General features: G+C 36.0%; 1 protein-coding gene across 1 annotated transcript in view; it reads left to right on the top strand.

The window, feature by feature from the left end:
- The first annotated feature begins 8,605 nt into the window (after positions 1–8,605).
- LOC137393318 (calcium homeostasis endoplasmic reticulum protein-like) overlaps positions 8,606–19,450 on the top strand; it is a 61,768-nt gene continuing 50,923 nt past the window's right edge. Inside the window, exons 1-3 of the mRNA XM_068079815.1 lie at positions 8,606–8,685; positions 9,450–9,620; positions 14,420–14,595. Of these exons, the coding sequence (XP_067935916.1) occupies positions 8,658–8,685; positions 9,450–9,620; positions 14,420–14,595 (375 nt within the window). The 5' untranslated portion in view covers positions 8,606–8,657. The remainder of the gene's footprint in view (positions 8,686–9,449; positions 9,621–14,419; positions 14,596–19,450) is intronic.

The following is a 19,450-nucleotide window of genomic DNA, read 5'->3' as shown; positions in this document are numbered from 1 at the left end:
AGCTAACGTCATCCTCGGTACGATACATTCGGCCAATCAACTGTCTATCTAATAAACGATATGGGAGATGTAGCGGAAACTGACCACAATTCGCATCAGTAAATCGGATTAAAACGGGTGCGAAACTTCATGTCAAGGCCGAACATGGTGCACTATTTTTTCTTTTGAAATAATGTGCAGCCACATTTATTTTACATGCGTGGTGATGTACTCTGATGATAGAAAAAGCGTTACTTTTTCTGAATAAATATTTTCTTAAGTACTTAGGCAATTCGATTGTAACAGAATTAATCATTGCTAATATATCCTCTACTGTTTCCTTATGATTGTCGGCTTTCAAAGCCATAGTTTCCGTCTATTTCTATTTTGCCTTGTATGCGTTGTAATTCGGGACAAAACTTGCTCGTGTACGAGTTATGCTTGTATGGTATGTGTTAGTATTTTTAGTATGTTTAAAAACCGTTAGTTTCTATTCGATTATTGTAGCATTTACTACACAAGTTGGGATCCGCACACTACTACATATAATATTCGAGTGTTGGACCTTTTTGTGTTGTCTATTTTGTGCAAAATTTGAAAATAAGTGTTGAATTCATGACCCGTACAAAACATTTCAAAAAAAGCTGAGAGTAGTAAGTTTTTCATTTCATTCAAAAAACAAAGCGTTATTGAGATTCTTGAAATGACAGAACTATGGGGTACATGTGATCTGTAACCTGAAAGGTGAAAAGGTGTCTAGAAAACTGAAAAGAAGTTTAGAACTTAGACGTTTCATGTAAGGAGACAGAACTTTAGGACTAGAAATTTACGTCATACAGCCCACGACCTAATGGTGGAATAAGTGATAATGGAAAAAAGAAATGGTAGTGCTGGTTGTTGAAAAAGTATTTGTCAGCAGGAATTGACAGAGTATAGTGTAAATGTTTCTCATTGCATCTAGTACATGTGAGCTGTGATATGTTGTTGTCAAGTCTGCCTAGAAAGTTGTTACGCAGCTCTTGAAAATCAGGACAATCTAAAGATTGAAAATGAAGAATGTGATAAAGTGGGGCAGCATTCGGAGGAGCAATATTGTTTTGTGCAATATTTTCATGGTCAATGATGTTCATAAAATCATGATCATCATCTGAAAACAAAGGGGCTGCCAATTCCATGTCATTTACATCGCCTACAACATCTACTTAATAATTCTCTGAATCAGATGAGTTGTTATTAATTTTAATAGCGTGTTGTTGAACATTGACATTTGATGTTGGTGGTTGCTGTGAGGACCTTCTATTTATCCTCCTGTTGAGCTGTAATAATTAAAAGACACGTGGACGGCCCCTGCGTCGGCCATGACGTGGTGTTCTGGAAAGTTGTATGTTCATGGTAGTTGTCAAGTTGTTTTGAAATTAAGTTCAAAAAGTCAATTATGCAAAATAAAAGGTTGTAAAAAATCACACTTAATCTACTACTATCTCAAACTTATGTTTTACAACAATAAAATAAATATTAATTAAAGCTGTAGGCCTAACCTACTGTAATGTATGTAATTTAACAACAGCAATAAGGAGATGTGTTTATTATAACTCTGAAATGCCATATTAGAAGTAAAATGGCAAGCTGATGTGTGATATACACAGTTTGAAAGCTGGTTGTATTGAATGTAGAATGGATTTGATAGCGATCTTTAACAGAAAGCAGGTATGAGCGTTCACGCATCTGGAAGTTTTCCGAAAACTGGAGCAATATAAACAAATGTTCTCGTCATAAAGGGGCATTGTAGTTCGGCCCTAGCTTGTACGTAAGACGTAAAGAATTTTTGCTTAACTTTTAAATAATTTAATGAAACCTTCGGTAATTGGGCAAAAAAACATAGGCTGATAGACTGTGTATCACAATTTCATACCTGTAAATCGGTCTACATTTATTACAGAAACCTTCGGATAAATTCGAATAATTATTCTAATAATTAAATCTTATAATAATTTTATAAAATTGAATAGTTATTATAATTAAATATTTTTGCAAGATATTAAAAACGGAAAAATATTAGAAACCTTCGGCCATTAAACAATGCCATAGACTGGTGAAATGAGCACGTTTTTCTCATGAAATGCGCACTGCTTAATCTATCTTTCACACAGCTTTATTGGCGTATCGTTGGCCAGTCCTATTTATGATTAAATAAAGCTTTTCAAGCGTTTTATTGTGTTTTCAGGCCAAATTAATCTGTCTATTTGTGCATAATCCGATCAGATAGGTAGAGTTTAGGATATCATCTACAAATAATAAAGAATGGGTAACACATTTAAATGGGTTTATATGTGTTTTGTATTGTTATTATACTTAAACGACTCCATTGAAAAATGGTTAAATTTGTTGATGAGATTTCGGTACAAGAGTTTGCGACGATGTTGATGAATAATTTTCGTGAGTTGTGTGCACATATGCGTTTATCATAAATCTCCCAAACAATCGCTTCGCTCGTGTTTGGTCGTGGGATGAAACTACTTTAAGAGTTGCTCTTATGGGAGGCACTTCCAGTTCGCACCAAATAAGATAAGATCACGAGCCAAGCTGATGCCTCAATACAGATCAGATTGCAACCAAAAAGAAGCCAAAATCTATATTAACTAGTAGTAACTGTTCTTACAACATTTTTTTTGAAGTTTTTAATTTGGAACATCGCAAAAAAACTGGATGACAACGTATGAACTAGACAGGCACCCTAGTGGATGGGTTCGCGATCGTACTTGCACTCTTCTAAATGCCTTTACGATTATGTAGGTAATCAGTGAAATATTTTGTCTAATTGTCAAACTCAAATTAAAAAAATGACGTACTTCTTTTCTGTCCCAAGGCGGTCTTGCTTGATTTCATTAGTGATGCAAGTTGATCACATGTAGTCATATTACAAATGTCAGGGGCGGTCAAATAGACGTGGCATTCAAATAGCGGATTTACGGTAAGTTGAAAAAACTATAATTTTAGTCAAACATGGATAACTCGCCCACGGATAGCTCGAACACATGCTTAATTCGAACGGTTTCTTTGGTCCGTTCCCATGTAATGATAAATTGCTATATATAACTCGAACTCAACACTGTTAATTCGAACTGTTTTTTTGCCCAACGGCTACCGAAACGGTTATCGCTTTAGAAAATCACTTTATTCAAAGCCATAGAGCTAAACCTCATCTTTTCGTTATTCATAATCGTCGTTATTACCACCATCGGCAAAATATTTTTGTCAACGACTTTTCTAAAGGTTTGGTGAAATTTGATTTATACTGTTATACGATGAATAGCACGGGCTAGGCGGGTCACGCGTGCAAGGATTTTCGCCACGCACATACAAAACAAAAATCGCATGTTGTTTTTGTTTTGTATGTGCGTGGCGAAAATCCTTGAGTGCGTGGCGTAACCCAGCTAGCCCGTGATGAATAGTTTTCCGACGTTGATTCCATGTTGAATCAACGTTGGAATTTTGAATGTTTAAAACGTCTTAAAAATTGTTGTAATTAAACGTATACGTTGTCTTAGCTACAAAACACTATTCATCGTTTGACCTAAACACAGAATACGTGTGTACATTCAATAAGTATCTATTTAAAAAGCGTGAGTGATATAGAATGTACGTAAAACCTCGTAAAACTTCTAATTGAACTGCCTCGGAGTGTTGCTCTTAACGAATCCCAGGTAAAGTAAGGTAATCTTTGCATAAACTTCAAGAAAAAATGGCAAAATTGATCGTGAGTAAACCCCCAAAAGAAAAAAATGTCTTTTCTTTTGAGCATTTCAACAACGATCAAGTTTTGCCAATGTCAATCTAAAAAACGTCCTGGCAATAACATCACCTCAAACAATGAACCAATCTCAAGTGATAGAAAAATCTCTATACTTTTTGATAAAAATGTTTTAAACTTTACATTAGAAGCATTTAATTCGAAACAAGCCATTTGTGCTTTTGATTTACATTATAGTTTGTATATGTACATGTATCTACTAATAAATAAGTAAATACATGGACTTGTGACAGTGCTCTGATAACTTGAACGCTCTGATAATTCGAACACTTTAACTCGGTCCCGTGAAGTTCGAGTTATCCATGTTTGACTGTATTTTGTTTCGGCAAAGGAGCACATAATATTAAGCAAACCTAGTCTTTATTATTCGGTATCTGTTGTTTACCTTATAATTAAAATTAGTAAAATCCTGCCAGAGTATTACCATACAACAGGCGCAATCAGCTAGCCAAAAATGATCTCGATTAAAACTATAACTGCCGCGTACAACTTTTATCATTTTTGCTAGGTAAATCAGACACGCTGATTCCAATTTTGTACTCAAAGTAAAGATTCGTCCACTAATTTTCAGAGTAATGAAGGTTTATTTACACCGTTTTAATATCGGTCTCGAAAACAACACGATCAGCACAACAAGCTCCATCCATAAATATGTGACGTACACTAGCTTTTTAGGAACTGAAATTGAGAATGTTTATTCCAATTTAGAATGATAAAGATGGGTGTCTTAAAACCCGTTATTATCTAAATTCAGCCTTCAAAATAATCTGTCTTTTTAAAAGGTAGATAAGCTATTTAACATTGCATATTTAACAATAAGCTCAAAAAAGCGCAATAACAGCGCCAGTTTGTCATAAAATTGAGCTTTTTTTAATTCATTTTTCTCAGCCTTCAGCCAATTAAAACATAAGTTGTACCTGGCAGTTATGGTTTAACACATTGAGGGTACGCTACTCACATGTAAACGCATGTGTAACCCCAGGGCTCACGTACATTTACAATTTTTATGAAAACATGCCTACTACTTATCTTTTGAATAAATTTGTGTATCTGCACCTCATTATAAAACTTAAGGATTGCTCTAAACGGATATTATATCACAATTCCTAAAAATGTCAGGCCTTGTTCGTACTCAGGAAAGCTTAAAAGTGGTTTCGGACACTTTATACTCAGTCCACTTTTGTAAGAGGTTTGCCAAGGTACAGAATTTGAAAACTGGTACAGCGCACAATTTCAAAGTATCATGTGACAGTAAGATTCTATTTAAAGCTGTATTGATAACCACAAAATTTGAACCAACATGCTGTATAGAAAAAAAATGAAGTTATACTCAGCATAATGCTGATGTGCAAATGTTCAAACAATTATAATAGGAAATAAATTTGTGAGATTCGGACAATTGAAATATTTGCAATCCCGACAAACTGTTTGACTATACATACACAAAAAACAGATGGCAAATACTGTTGCAAGGAATCATAGAATGAGACCTAATATGTTGTATCCAATGCAGAGAAAACCGCAGTATGATTCATGTATAATATCAAAAATCAAACCGACGCATAAGTCGCAAATTTATGTCTCAACGTCAGAATGAAACTGAGATTGATAGCTAGATGACCAAAAATAAATCTTTCTGGCTTTGGTAGATTTTCCAACTTGTGCCAGCTCGACCCTATCAAAACTCATGTTTTTCTTTCCTACATTCCTTTCATCATTATCACGCACAAAGCATTTCACTTTACAACTAGTGATGACCAAAAAATCAAAACTGGAGTTACAAATTACCACTAACTATCTTGAATACATCATGTTTATTAGTATTTTTTACGATATCCGGTGATAATTGTATACCTTATGTAATTTATATAATAATGATTTCACGGCGAAGTTTTAATACTATAGAAAAATCATGGAATCTCTAACTAACAGTTATTTACCAGTAAGCTATACTTGCACGACAAGAGCAGACTCAAGCGATTTTAAAAGAGTTTGCTGTCAAGACTGACTTCGTTTATAACTACAATGACAGTTTTTAAGTGTCTTCACATGCTTCTACGTAGCACTGTTTTTGGCAAAAAGTAGTAAATATAAAGTTTATGCACTTTGAGCCACACTAGACTGTCAGACTGTTTACTTCCATCATTGTCAATCCCTTTCTTTCTCACAATTTCATAAAAAAGCATCGATAGACTTTTAGATACCCTAGGACACTTATGTATTCGCGTCATCTAACTTTCGCATTTTCGCGGTGTCATCCTCTCGCGAAAATGTCATGAGCGAAACCAAACTATCATAACGAACGAGCGAAAACGCGAAATTAAATAGCTTTGTTCATTGATATCCACAGTAAAATCTTCATATTAGAAATGCAGGCAATTTTCGTCTGTGTTTGGGCTCAATGGGAAATTTCTGGTAAACTCAAAGCTAATACGCCGACTAAGCAGCATGGCAAAGCAAATTAAGATGATATCAGTTTAGTCACCGAATTTGTAACTGATGAGGATGAAAGTCTGGTAGGTGAAGTCATAAAATTGAAGAATAATTATTGAAGTGATGAATTTTATTACCAACCAAAAAAAATATCAACCCTCACCAGGTCCAACCACATTATACAGTTTTGGTTGTGAACAGACACATTAAAGACAGTGCTGCTACTTTAATTATTTGTATAATCACGAAAATCTAAATATTCATGGGCTATAATGTCATCAACAACTAATTACTTGTTTTATGACTCGCGCGCGGTAGTTAATGAACTCACAGAAAAATGTTCGTTTTTAGATTAGAAATTCTCAAACAAAAGTTTGAAATTGCTTCGTTGTTTTAGGCTGATTTTATAGAGAAATCTTCGGACAACACAGTCAATTTCATAAAACTCTTAAAGACCGTGGGTTACGTGGTCAACGAATAATTAAATCAGATTACCACGCAATTGCTGAGAAAGTCCAAAAATGCGTTCATGGCAGTGGCCCCTAGAGAACGCATAAATGCGTTTATGGCTGCGAAAGGGTTATACAGTTTTGGTTGTGAAATTGGTTGTTACCTATCTATTTTCTTCTTCTTGGGATTCGAGTGTGAAAGTCACGGCGGGAGGGACCTACACGTCATTGATAGTCCAAGAAACAAATGGCAGCAAGTGATCAAATTGAATTATCGATCTCATCCACACATTTCAACCTGCGGTTTACAAATACGAACTAGTCCCAAATTGAATTTTTTTCTTATTAGCAAACTGGACCTGAGGAATGTAATCTGTTTTTTCCACTGCATTTATTTTCACATCACTATATTTTCGCACTCATCAGAGCCGCGCAATTAAGTTGCAGCGAAATTTTTCTCTGTGTGCTACTCACGAAACTAAATACTAGCGAAATAAAAGTGTCCTAGGGTATGCCATATTTAAAACGACTGAAAATAGCTGATTATCAGTGTACTCCTAATTTTATGAAATTAGTTTTCTACTAAGTAATGGCCATTATGTGTTATCAGCCAAACTATGAATAAGAAATTACTCCTGATGACCAGAATATAAATATTTGATTTTGGCTCCTAGGAATTGAAATGTTCTTTAAACAAGTTGTGTGCATCTTTAACTCTTTCACCACCACACTAAATTCGTTATTCTGACCAAGTTAACTTGAACAGATTTTTTAAAAATCGATATACCGCTAGTAATTAAGCAATATCTCGAGAATCAAAGCAGGTATTGTTTTACTGTAAAATGCATCTTATTCGGAACAACATTCTCTACAAGATAAATATAAAATTGTTTAGTGAATCTCACTCTCGCAAAATGTCTAATGCTTTCTTTGCGTTGAACGAATGCGGTGTTTCTTATTGCCATGGCTATACCCATCTGGTTTTCCCATTTTGAAAAATAATTAGAAATGGAATTGCTGGCCAAAGTTTTTTCTATTGGTTGCAGGTGATTGGCAACAAGGTTGTGTCGTTGGAGACAAAATTTGATTGGTCTAGCTAATGTGTGGGCTTCGTAATAAAATGAAGACTGAAACCCTATTGATAAGCCGATACATCGGCTTATGGTCCGTACTTCTATTACCGCAAAAGCCGATACATCGACTTACGGTAGCGAAAGAGTTACATGTCATTTGGCCATGGGAAACTCCACAACTTTACTTTAAGGACCAGACTATTCAAACTCCAATGGACTTGGCATATAAAAATTTAGTTCTGAAACTGCTATTTGGATGGCATTGACCTGGCTCTCTACAAATGAGCCCCTCCATGAGAGAAAACGAGAGAAATTTGAGTCATTTGTTTGGGTATATTGACCAGCTCATTTGTTATCATTATCGAAAACCATTTTTTTGAATCGCCAAAGAAATTTTTTTGTCCGTGGCTATAGCCGACTAACAGAAATTTACAAAGATATCATTAGATTATGCTAATATTTCCCAAATGATGTCGTTTCAGGATTGCACTGTTCAAGCATGTATTAACACGTTTAAAGTTTATTTTCTGATTTTGATTTGCCACATTAGGCGAAGAATAAGATACATGAAATGGATGCTGAAAGAAACTATTAATTTCACATTGCTGTTACTTAATACATGTTTCCGTTAATGATAAGTTGATGCAACAATTGCATAAGTGGATCATCTCACAAGGATTATTTTTTGCAAAAAAAAGCTAGCATGTACAACAAGATGCAGCTCTGAATATGTTTTGCAAAATAAACAGCACGAAAAATGTATCTATGTACCATGTAGTATTGTGACTAACGGCATCATTGTTAGCTTGCGGTACAGATTTTATTCACTACATGGTTGCTTGCGGCTTATTATACTATGGCATTTGTAGATAATCAGAGTTGGTGAATCTACTCTACGTGAACACAAAAAATATGGCTTCTCTACCACAGCCTCCTGATGGTAAAAGCTGTATACTGTACTGGTTTATCCGCATATTCTTTGTGCTGTTCTTTGAAGTATTAGTTTTTGTTGAGAGAGGTGCTGTTTAGTAATCTTAGTCTCAATGGTTAGTAAACATTGCAGTGTAGGACATTCCCGATGTACAACAACACATGTTTATAATTGTGTGCTTGTAAATATTAAAGGTTTCTGAACATTTGTTTTATGGAATTGCCCAACATTCTTTTTTTACTGTTTTGAAAGCAATGCTTTTTTTAAGTGCTTTATTAGGTTTTCTTGTCTCATTTTATTTATTTTAAATCATGTAAATACTAGTAACCATAGCTAAACTCAAATTTAATAAATATTATAAAAAACTTTTTTGCCGCGTTGGACAAAAACTTGTTTGAGAATCGTGTATGCCCTCGGAAGAACCTGAAAGAATATATTAAATAAGTAGTAGTGTTATGACTCAACTCTTTAATATTATATTAGAGAAACTATCGCAGTCACCATAGATATTCAAAGGAAGTTTTAATGAAGTTAGTCAGTTAATATTGTTAGTTACTTAAAATACATATTACCCAAGACTGAATATATTTACTTAGTGAAAAAAGATGTTGAACTTTAAGCTGCTCGCAAATATGCAGTTGTTTTCTACCTTCTTTTGATATCAGATATCATGGCTAAATGACCGTTTTGGATTTTTTTAAACAGATTCTGCTATGAGGTGTTGGTAGAGTGGCTGAAGGTGTTGAGGAGTTAAGGAATGGTTTGGTTTGTAGACCCAGAGATGAAAAAGATAATTGACAAGTTGGCTCAGTTTGTCGCTCGCAATGGACCCGAGTTTGAAACGATGACAAAGAATAAGCAGAAAGACAACCCTCAATTTGGATTTCTCTTCGGTGGCCTTCATTTCAATTACTACCAGTACCGTGTGACTACAGAGCAGATCAGTAAGTCTCGTACGACCAGCTAATAAATCACGCTGTTTATTGTATGCGGGTTGCCAGAGCTTGCCGGGGGGTTTGATTTTGTCCTCTCGTCAGCATTTTCCATTTGTCATTGATAACCCAATGGCAAAGTTAATCTTTGAGCTAATGTGCTTGCAATCAGGCAAAAGATGCATTACCTGTGACTAGACTGATGGTGTGTTGGTGGCCCATTGAGATTAATTCATTTGATAGTTGCACTATCTTAGACAGCTAGGTCACTAATAACATGTCTCGAACACAATCAATGGAGCGCCTCAGAGCTAATGTACAAATAATCACAAGTTGGAGGAGCTAGTAAAGTACATGTAGTCACATGAAGGGCTGATTACTTTTATTGCTCAGCAACAGATATGCTGATGCCCGTCAACAACTGAAAATAATAGTTTGGCGTTTTGTCAAATAATTTCCTTAATACAAACACTTTGCGGGGGAATTACATCAGTTCCAGTGTTTTTTTCCTTTTAAGGTCATATCATAGCATTTACCAGTCAATTTAGGAAATATTCAACATGAACGCTATTGCTGTACTCGATTGTTCTACATGATTTTTATGCGATCACTTCAAAGATGGCAAGACTTGTTAAGGTGTAATGGAGACATTTCATTTCAGAATATCAACATGTCTAAATTAATAATATGAACAGATATATGGCACCTACTGGGTATCAACTTGTTCTATCATGAAAGCGGGATTTTAGGGCAAATGAATGGTCGGAATAGTTGTGACTAGGGCAGAACTTGGCAAACAATTTGCAAACACTCGCATGCTGTCATAGCTTTATGGAGATGGGAACTACATTCGGTTATAGCTTTTTGGAGATAGGACAACTACTTGCACTAATAAGTCTATGGAAACGGGGACTCCATGTAGTTATAGCTTTATGGAGATGGAGAACTAAATCCGGGTATAGCTTTTTAGAGATAGGACAACTACTTGCACTAATAAGTCTATGGAAATGGGGGCTCCATATAGTCATAGCTTTATGGAAAAGGAGAACTATATTCAGTCATAATCCTATTGAGGTGGACAACTACATGTTGTTCGGCTTTTATGAGGTCTACTACCATCGGTGTCATAAGAAGAATTAATACTGCAGCACATTTCTTATGCAATATAATTTATCATGTTCAGATAAGATAACTAGTCATGCTTATATTAAAATTGCGTTGCTTTTATATCACTAGCTTAAAAGACCTTGACATTGCATGAAGTAAAAAACCTGAAATAAATGTAAAGGATATCGAAATATTATTATTAGCATATTTTTGATGAACGTAACTCTAGCGTGGTAGGTAAATTTAGTCAGCACCCTGTCCTGACTAAATTTACATACACCGTTCGCTTCTGAAGCGAAGGTAGAAGATACAAGTCTATCCTTTCAGTTCGCTTCACCTTTTATCAGGCATTGTTCACTCGGCATGATAAGACTCTCGTCTACCATGTTTACACACCGCTGTATTAGTTCATGGGTCTTAAGATAAAGATATTATTGTTGAGACCCTTGTTTGTATAGCTTGAGGATTTATGTAATTAAAAAGGACATCTACATCCTGGTTGGTAAGGAACTTGGGAATAAGTTTTGTTGGCCCTGTTCTTGACTATGTGAAGCCGGTGTTTGACTGAGGAATTTTATAATCTCAAGTCTTTAACTGTGGAAGGTCACGTTGTGTTGGCCACTTTTGTGATAAACCTGTGCTAGGTTAGTGCAACTGATCAATAGAGACTGTGTCAGCTTTTTGTTAGTTACACTTTTCTCATTTATGTATACTAGTGGTTGTAACAATAACATAATTTATATCTTACAAAAGGTAAGCAAATTAGACATTTGTTGTTAAAAAATGTGCTCTTTTTATCACCCATTCAACCTTCTATTTAATTTATTAATATATTTGATACATAATATTTTATCCTCCAACCCTGGCAGTCTACTGTGCTGCGCCAAGATCATCTGATGGGATGTAGGAAATCTTTAATGAATGGTCTTTTTCCGAGCAATGTTTATATTATTTCTGCTCACATTTTCTGTTACAAAGAACAAAGTACTGCTTGCGCAATTATTCTGAGAAGCCTGAAGGTCTGAAGACTGTTGGTTAGTGCAGGTATTGGAGTGTTGGTCTAGTAAATTAAATGCCATAAGTTTGGGTAGAAAGCAATATTTTACCCTAAGTCACTATTATAGTAGAGATTTATTGTCATGTCTACTTGTTTACCATTAATTTAAAATAGCACAAAATATATTTAGCATTTGGGCTTTAAGGCTACTGGCTGTTCCCTACTCATTTCTATCAGGCTATTTTATAAGCAGCTGGGCCCAAAATGTACAAATCAAAGTTTACTCAATAGCTTCTCTGACTGAAGTTGTATCTCAAAATAGCTCTATATAAACCCCCTTCTTAGGGCAGCTCTTCAGAAGAACTCATAACAAAAATTAATTAATACTTTGGAATCCTGCACATTAAGGTAATCATTAGTGTATGAATGAGCACCTATTGTGATTATTTAGTGCAGGGGCAAACACATCACTTAACTACTCATGGAGGGGCCCAACTTGCAATACACTCCTTCAATGCTATTACAAGCACTAAAAATCCTGCCCTTTTGCACGCAAACGTAATTCCGGTCTTGTGATGATACCAATAATTCTGGGCTTGTGGTTGCACCAAGGATTTTGGTCATTTGGTGACACTGGCAATTCTGGTTATTTGATTACACCGACATTTCTGGTCCTTTTGATGTCACTGAAAATTCTAGTCTTTTGATGCCCCCCAGAATTCTGATCATTGGTAGCACTGGGAATTCGGGTCTTTCGGTTATAACGACAATTCTGGTCCTTTGGTTTTACCCATAATTCTGGTCCTTTGGTTTTACCCATAATTCTGGTCCTTTGGTTTTACCCACATTTCTGGTCGTTCGATATGAACTCATTGAGCTTATTCTGAAGTATTAACCATTTTGCATTTCCTGTCACAACTTTTATGTAAGTTGCTGACTTTGATCTTATATTAACTGCATCCTCAGTTTCAACATCTTGACTTTCTTATTACCCTTTTAGCCAGTTGCGTAGCCAGTTTTATATTCAAGCAAAGTCCCGAGTAAGATTTTTGATTAATAGTGATAGGTTGCAAATCTAATCATTTAAAATCTTAGTGTATTATAAGCACCAAGTTTACCATTTGAACAAGCATTGAGGTTAAAAATAACCACGCAGTCAGATACCATAGTTACAAGGCTGTCTGGGGCTGAGCCAGATTAGGGATAAGCTACTGAGTGAGCCATGTGTAATGACTAGGATAAGCATTGTTCCTGGAGTGATTCAGCCATCTGGCTTGTGACCAAAGGGATGCACTAGTGAGCAGTTTCTTGTGACAAAAGAACAGTGGTACGCACGCTGCTCTTTAGTTTATAAGACAATTTTGTTTCTAGGTATTTGCCGTTTTCACTTGTAATTATGATCTAAAGACTGAGTTTCGATTAACTGAAAGAAATTATCACCAGATTGACCCTATCTCATTGCAATGAAAGCACCAAGGCATATTAACAAGCAATGCTTAACATTTACCCAATAACGTTAACATCTCATCACCATGACTCGCTTGAAATTTATTAATGGCTTGCTCTCTATAAAAATGTCCAAATTAATGACATGACCTAGAATCTCGTCATTGCTGCTCCACACTTGTTTTGTGACAATGGTAAGATCCATTTCAGCAGAACATCGCTCGCAAGTTTTCAACTTATAGGATGTCCTATACTTGAACTATTGGCAGCAAGTTGTCTAGACTGACAATGCACATTTACCATAAAACCTCTATTTGAACCCCATTGCACTGTATTTTTCAACGTTTGCCTTAGTGGCGTTGTCTTATAGGTAACGTTCAAATAAAGGAGGCGCTGGATTTTCGACGTTTGTCAGAATTTTGGAAAGCTAAGTTTAACCCATTACGGGTGAAGCAATGCTAATATTGCCTCTATTTTTTACTATCTTTTGAGCGAAGCGACATTAATACTATTGGCCTCAGCGTTTTTACTAAACTCCTTTTCGTATAAGTCGAAATATCAGACCAAGTTATACAAGGAACTACTTTGAATAGTTTTAAGCGAACTTTTTTAAAGTTTTAAGGAAAGCTTAGAGTCAGAGCACACACTTTAATACATCGTAACAATGGCTGCTATTCGTGTGGTGTTCCTGAAAGGACGCTTAAAGGTCTTCAGGTAAAATTGTAAACTACATTATGGACGAGTCTGAAAATATTAGACCTTAGTGACTTCGAATCATAGTTTAGTTCTGATTATTGTGACGATCAATCTTTTCAAGTGCACTATCATTAAAACCATGGCAACTACTATAGCAACAACTATGCACTTACTAAAAAAAATTACTTGTTACCGATGTAACCGAGTCATTATTAAGTGATTAGTACCATTTTGTGGACAATTTTTTACTGATCACGTTCTATTATGGGCTTTTAAAAATCTAAGAATTATAATATTATGGGCTTGTAGAAATCTAAGAATTTTAAAGTGGCAGAGACATATAGGTTGTTTTCAATTAAATGATGGTGCCGTATTTTTCAACCCTTTTCCTATAGTGGCGTTGTAATAGAGGTGGCGTTCAAATAAAGGTGGTGTTCAAATAGAGGTTTTCCAGTAGTTACACACAAGCAAAACCCTAGCTATATTATCCTACTGATGCTAATGACAAGCCTCACTGAGGACTTATGTCTTTTACCTAACAAATGGATGTGTCTTTTCTGTACAGTACAAAAGCAGCAAGTACAGAAAGCATCAAACAGCGAGTATGTACAAGGGAAAATGCAGCAGCTGAAATCGCTAGAGCAGGAACTTCAGAGGAAGACCATGTCGGTAGCTGAGCAGATAAAACAGAGCGAGGCCAATCTGCAAGCGCATGAGAAGGCCATTGCTCAGCAGCAGCAGGTGCGCACTTCTAAAAGTCACTTCATTGTCACTTTGTCATCGATGCTGTGTTCAACTAACTTGATAAATGTCACAAGTATGTGTAATTAAGAAAAGTACTCATTTGTGTATTTAACTCTCTGATTGCTGGTGTAGCTTTTATAGACTGATTCTGTAGCTATGAACATATCAAGCAATTAGCTTACATTCAAAACTAGTGGCTTCCCATGTTGTAACCTCATTACAAACATTTTATATCGTTACAAAAATCAATTGTAAAACCGTTGTACACCAGTTAAGGTCAGTTCTAACCCAATTCTACCAGTATTTGGTAAAATTTGGAATGTTAAATCGGTATTAAATTTAGGATTTTGCTTTTTCCTTTAAAAAACCAGAAAGCCCACTCAAATAACTTTCAGAATTTGTCGAATTTACTGAAATGTGCAAAATGTTTAAAATGGAATAAATGTTTAAAATGGAATCGCTTGCGCGTTATTCACAAGAATGAAACATTCGATAAAAAATTTGTGAGCAACGAAACTCGCTCAGCTTGAGGATTTTTGCCCTTTCCATCTGGTGGATGATGTAAACCTCGTCATGGAAACACAGTGTTTAAGTTGTCATAGACATCTAACTGAGAGGTCGTTGTGTAGTTCATGATCATCAAAGACAACCACAATCTCCAGTTGCTAAATTTGTACTTTTGTCTATAAACAAGTTTGCTACTGTTTAGCTAGATGAATTTAGGGGAGTTTGAAAGTTTCATTGGTTCACACGAGTTTTGTGCTTGATGAGATTATGCTTTGCGGTTGTTTTGTGGTTGTTGGGATCGAATTTTGTGCAGCTAAAGCCTGATATATCGTCGTAGGTTCGCGTTTTCCTTTCGGCGTTCATCGTCGATTGTGTGGACCGTAAATCGATTGCATCTACGAAGCGTATGAAAGGTTTGCAGCTGTCAAACTTTCTCGATATTTCGTCGAGCATCGCCGACTGCTTTTCAAATGTGAACCATTTCGGCGATGGTAATTTGCGGTTGCCGATAGCATGATTTATCTATTTCTGTTTATGACCATTACTGCGGGACTAGTATTTGATTTCAGTCACGCGAAAACAAAGAGGTTTCTTCGTGAAAATTTAAAAGAAAAATGAGAACACTACGTCACTGATGCAAACGCGGATGGGTTTGTGATAGTGGGAACTTCGTTATCATGGACGATCACGTAAGTATTGTGGTATCAATTTCGAGATACGGCGATATAGTCGGCACCAGCTTTAAGGGCACAAATGCTTTTAGGTCTGTGCGGACATTGTACAAGCGATTTTTGACTATCCAAATGATTTAGTACTTATCTTTTAATATGCTATTATATTATTTTAATTATCTATATTATTTCTATTAGGTGACACAAAAGGCTAAATGACCCTGCTATAGTGTTCATGATAATAACGAATTGTATGATATTTGTACAAGTCTATAATAACAAATTAGAATAACAATTAAACAGCTTCTCCCTCTTAACCTCAACAACTCCATTGATAAATTATCCATGAAACTATTGCTAAGCTAATAATACAACATCATGTGATAATATAAGTCTTTAATTTTAGTTTGTATGCTTTTTAGATAACTCCCTATACACATTGACTTAGAAGCTTGCTTAATGCGCCAATACAGTCAGTTGTTTACATTGGTGTGGGCCACTTAGTGTGCCATGTGGGAAAAAATAATTTTGAAGCTGCTATTCAGAAAAAGTAAAGCGATGTGGCTTTTTGCTCTTTGACTTATTGGACAGGTCATTTATGATTGAGAACTATATTTTTCGTCGCTGAAAGAAATAGCACAAGCGGCAACACCACATTGTTACCATAGAGAGCGAGGCGCATCTACTTATGTTGACATCCAGAATAACTCTGTCCTTGGCATGTCTTGTGTAAATCTTAGTTTTAAGATCACACCCAGTGAGATTATCTCATATAGTGGCCAGGGATCTGCCAGTCCGATGCAGAGAGAAGTGGGTTTTGTAACAACATTATATATTGGCTGCTGTGGTTACAAGGAACGCTGGACAAGGATTTGACTAGCTCGCGTCTGTCCAATGCATGACTTGGCAAACTCCTATACAGCATAATCTATATTTTATAGGAACCTGAATGACACACCGCTTTTCTTACTGAAAGTATGGGGCACTGCTGGATGATATGCCTTGGATTAGTTCTGCTTGCCTTTTAGCCAGCAGGATCCATTTTGCTCATTTTTCACACCATGATTATCATGACTATGAACAAGAAATCATGTGCAATGCTTGGGACAATTGTCTTGTAACCTATTGATCAAGGGTGGGCAACACTTCTCGCATTTAAAAGCCAGATCATGGGCACGCGTTATAAACGAAGCGCTTGAGACCGCTGCGTTGTGATGTAATGGGCAAATGTGGGCAACACTTCTTGCATGGAAGAACCAGATCGCTGGCACGTGTTACAAACGAAGTGGGAAGCTTTTTTCTCCCCACGAGATATGCACCGTAGCTCTTCCCAGGCTACAACTCATTTGAGCATTCTCTCTAAATCTGTTTTACATAACCCAAGTTTGATCGAACCGTAGGTGTTCAGCGAGTCAGTCTCAGAGTTTTGGTAAAGGTCAAGACACATAAGTGGTCTGTCAAAGGCAGCAGCAAAAGTCACACTGATTTGCAAAATCATGTCTTTATGAAAAGATATGTAGTTTGTTGTGAGTTCATACGTTGTGCTGATTTTGTTCTTTGGAGACATCGATGTTAATGCACAGTTTATGTTGTGTACCGGTAAAACATACACCTATGTCTTGAATGGGAAAAAAACATATTTTATTTTTTAAGAAGGGTTCGGTAGAAGCATATATAAAACGGGTAAGGTTCAGTATGGCCATAAAGGTTGAGAATCACTGCTCTAACTGATATTTGTGTATTTAAGGTCAAGCTATCTGTCGTCTAGTTGAGTTTGTGGCCTCACCTTTGTATGAATTACTGCATGCTTGTTTTATTTTGTAAAGGAAATCTTTGATTGTTAATCTAAATAAAATATCTTCAGCCATTTTCTGAGAAGAGAAAATATATACATGTAGATAGAATAGCAGAATTTTAGCTTCTTCAACTATGATACAAGATTTCTTTTATTATCAACAATTCTGAAGCTGTGTGCGTAAACAATAGTTGTATGACCGGCCTTTGAAGGCGTAGCAGCTGAGCATGATATTGTCTCCTTTTTGATTGGCCAGAGCGAGGCAGGTGTAAAGGCAATCTGGTCACTGCGCCTCGCCTCGGCTGGCTCTTTGTAGCACCTTGAGAAGCACCTTGAGGTATTATAGTATGATTGCGAGGTATGTCGCCCAACTGGCTGAAGTGTTCCATTTTACCTGATATGCTCGCTCTGGTTTGTTATGAGTATCGCATGTAAACAGGTGAATAGGTCACTCGCTATTAACCCTCTGCAAATACTTCAGCCAAATCAGCTTTCTGATCTCATTCACGATCACAATAGAATGAACTATTGACTCCTCCATCAGCAACGTCAGCGCTGTGGCTGAGTAATCACACCAATTGTTATAGGATATATATCTGTACAATTCTTTGCATTGATAATAGTTTACCTTATTAAGGTAGATAAAGGTTATGGCTTGTAGAAATATGTGTAAACAGCTATAGTGATTGTATATTTCAGGTTAAAGCTAGTTTGAATCATTAAAGTTTGTCATTGTTTTCCAATAAGCAAATTGAAGGGAGTGGTGTTGTCTCCCTTATCCTAGTCTGTTTGAATAAACAATTAGGTAATACAATAAGAATATGATTTTCTACCAAACTATAGTTTGGTGGTAAGCTTGTCCTGCAGTCTTTGCATTTGCCTAGTATTATCCAAAACTACTTTAATAGTACGTAACTTAGCATTTTGGTCAAAGGTCTCTAGACTTCAAAATTTCTCATCATCGTTAATCGAAAAATGATTGATTTCACAAACACAATAAAAAGATTTCCATTGCATTAGCCAATTCGTGTCAGCATTAGAATGTTTTAATCTTAACTATTCTAACATTATCAACTCATCTAATTGAAATATCATCATTTGATTTCATGATAGAGCCGCGGTGTTAACACCACCTACAAATGTAGGTTGCTAGCATGTATGTCCATCAGAGAAATACAACCAAATTCAACAAGTTGGATGAATATGCAATTCGTGGTTTCTAATGTAGCACAGCTTTGGCATATTAGCTATTGTTATTACTATAGCATTCTTCAATGCTTAAATTACATCATCATTGGATTAGTTTAAAAAAATTAATCCAAAGTGTAACCTACGAGGTCGTAATCATCCAACTGACGATATCGCAATGGTCCAACTGACAATATTAAAAGGGTCCAACCGGCGATGTCTCAATGGTACAGTGGCAATATCGCAATTATCGCACAAACAGTGGCTAATAGACCACACTCGCGGAGCCACAAATTTCACGTGTATGAATGCTCTTGTATCTGTTCTGTAAAATCATGCATTACGTGATCGTGTGAATAAAACAGTTTTCGCTAGCATCACATTCAATGGTATTTGATAAACAGGTTTGTCTTGGTCTGGTTGGTCAATGATCAGATAATTTTTTAAAGAGTTCATCAATATCTGCTATTGGCTGACTCTGTGAAAATCTAAAATAATAGAAGTGCTGCTGTGTCATTATCTGTATTAAATGTACTCTTGAAAGCCCTAAATGATGAACCCAAAGTATCCATGAAGCCATCTTCATCAAATATCAAAAAACTTAAAATAAATACATTTCAGTATAACCGAGACATGCAGATATTGATCATTTCAACACTTTCAACTCACAGTTGTCTAACTTTTTTGCTAC

Source organism: Watersipora subatra, chromosome 4 (genome assembly GCF_963576615.1).
Source record: "Watersipora subatra chromosome 4, tzWatSuba1.1, whole genome shotgun sequence".
Lineage (NCBI taxonomy): Eukaryota > Metazoa > Bryozoa > Gymnolaemata > Cheilostomatida > Watersiporidae > Watersipora > Watersipora subatra.
The sequence above is the reverse complement of the archived record's forward strand: the minus strand, read 5'-3'. Positions and strand labels throughout refer to the sequence as shown.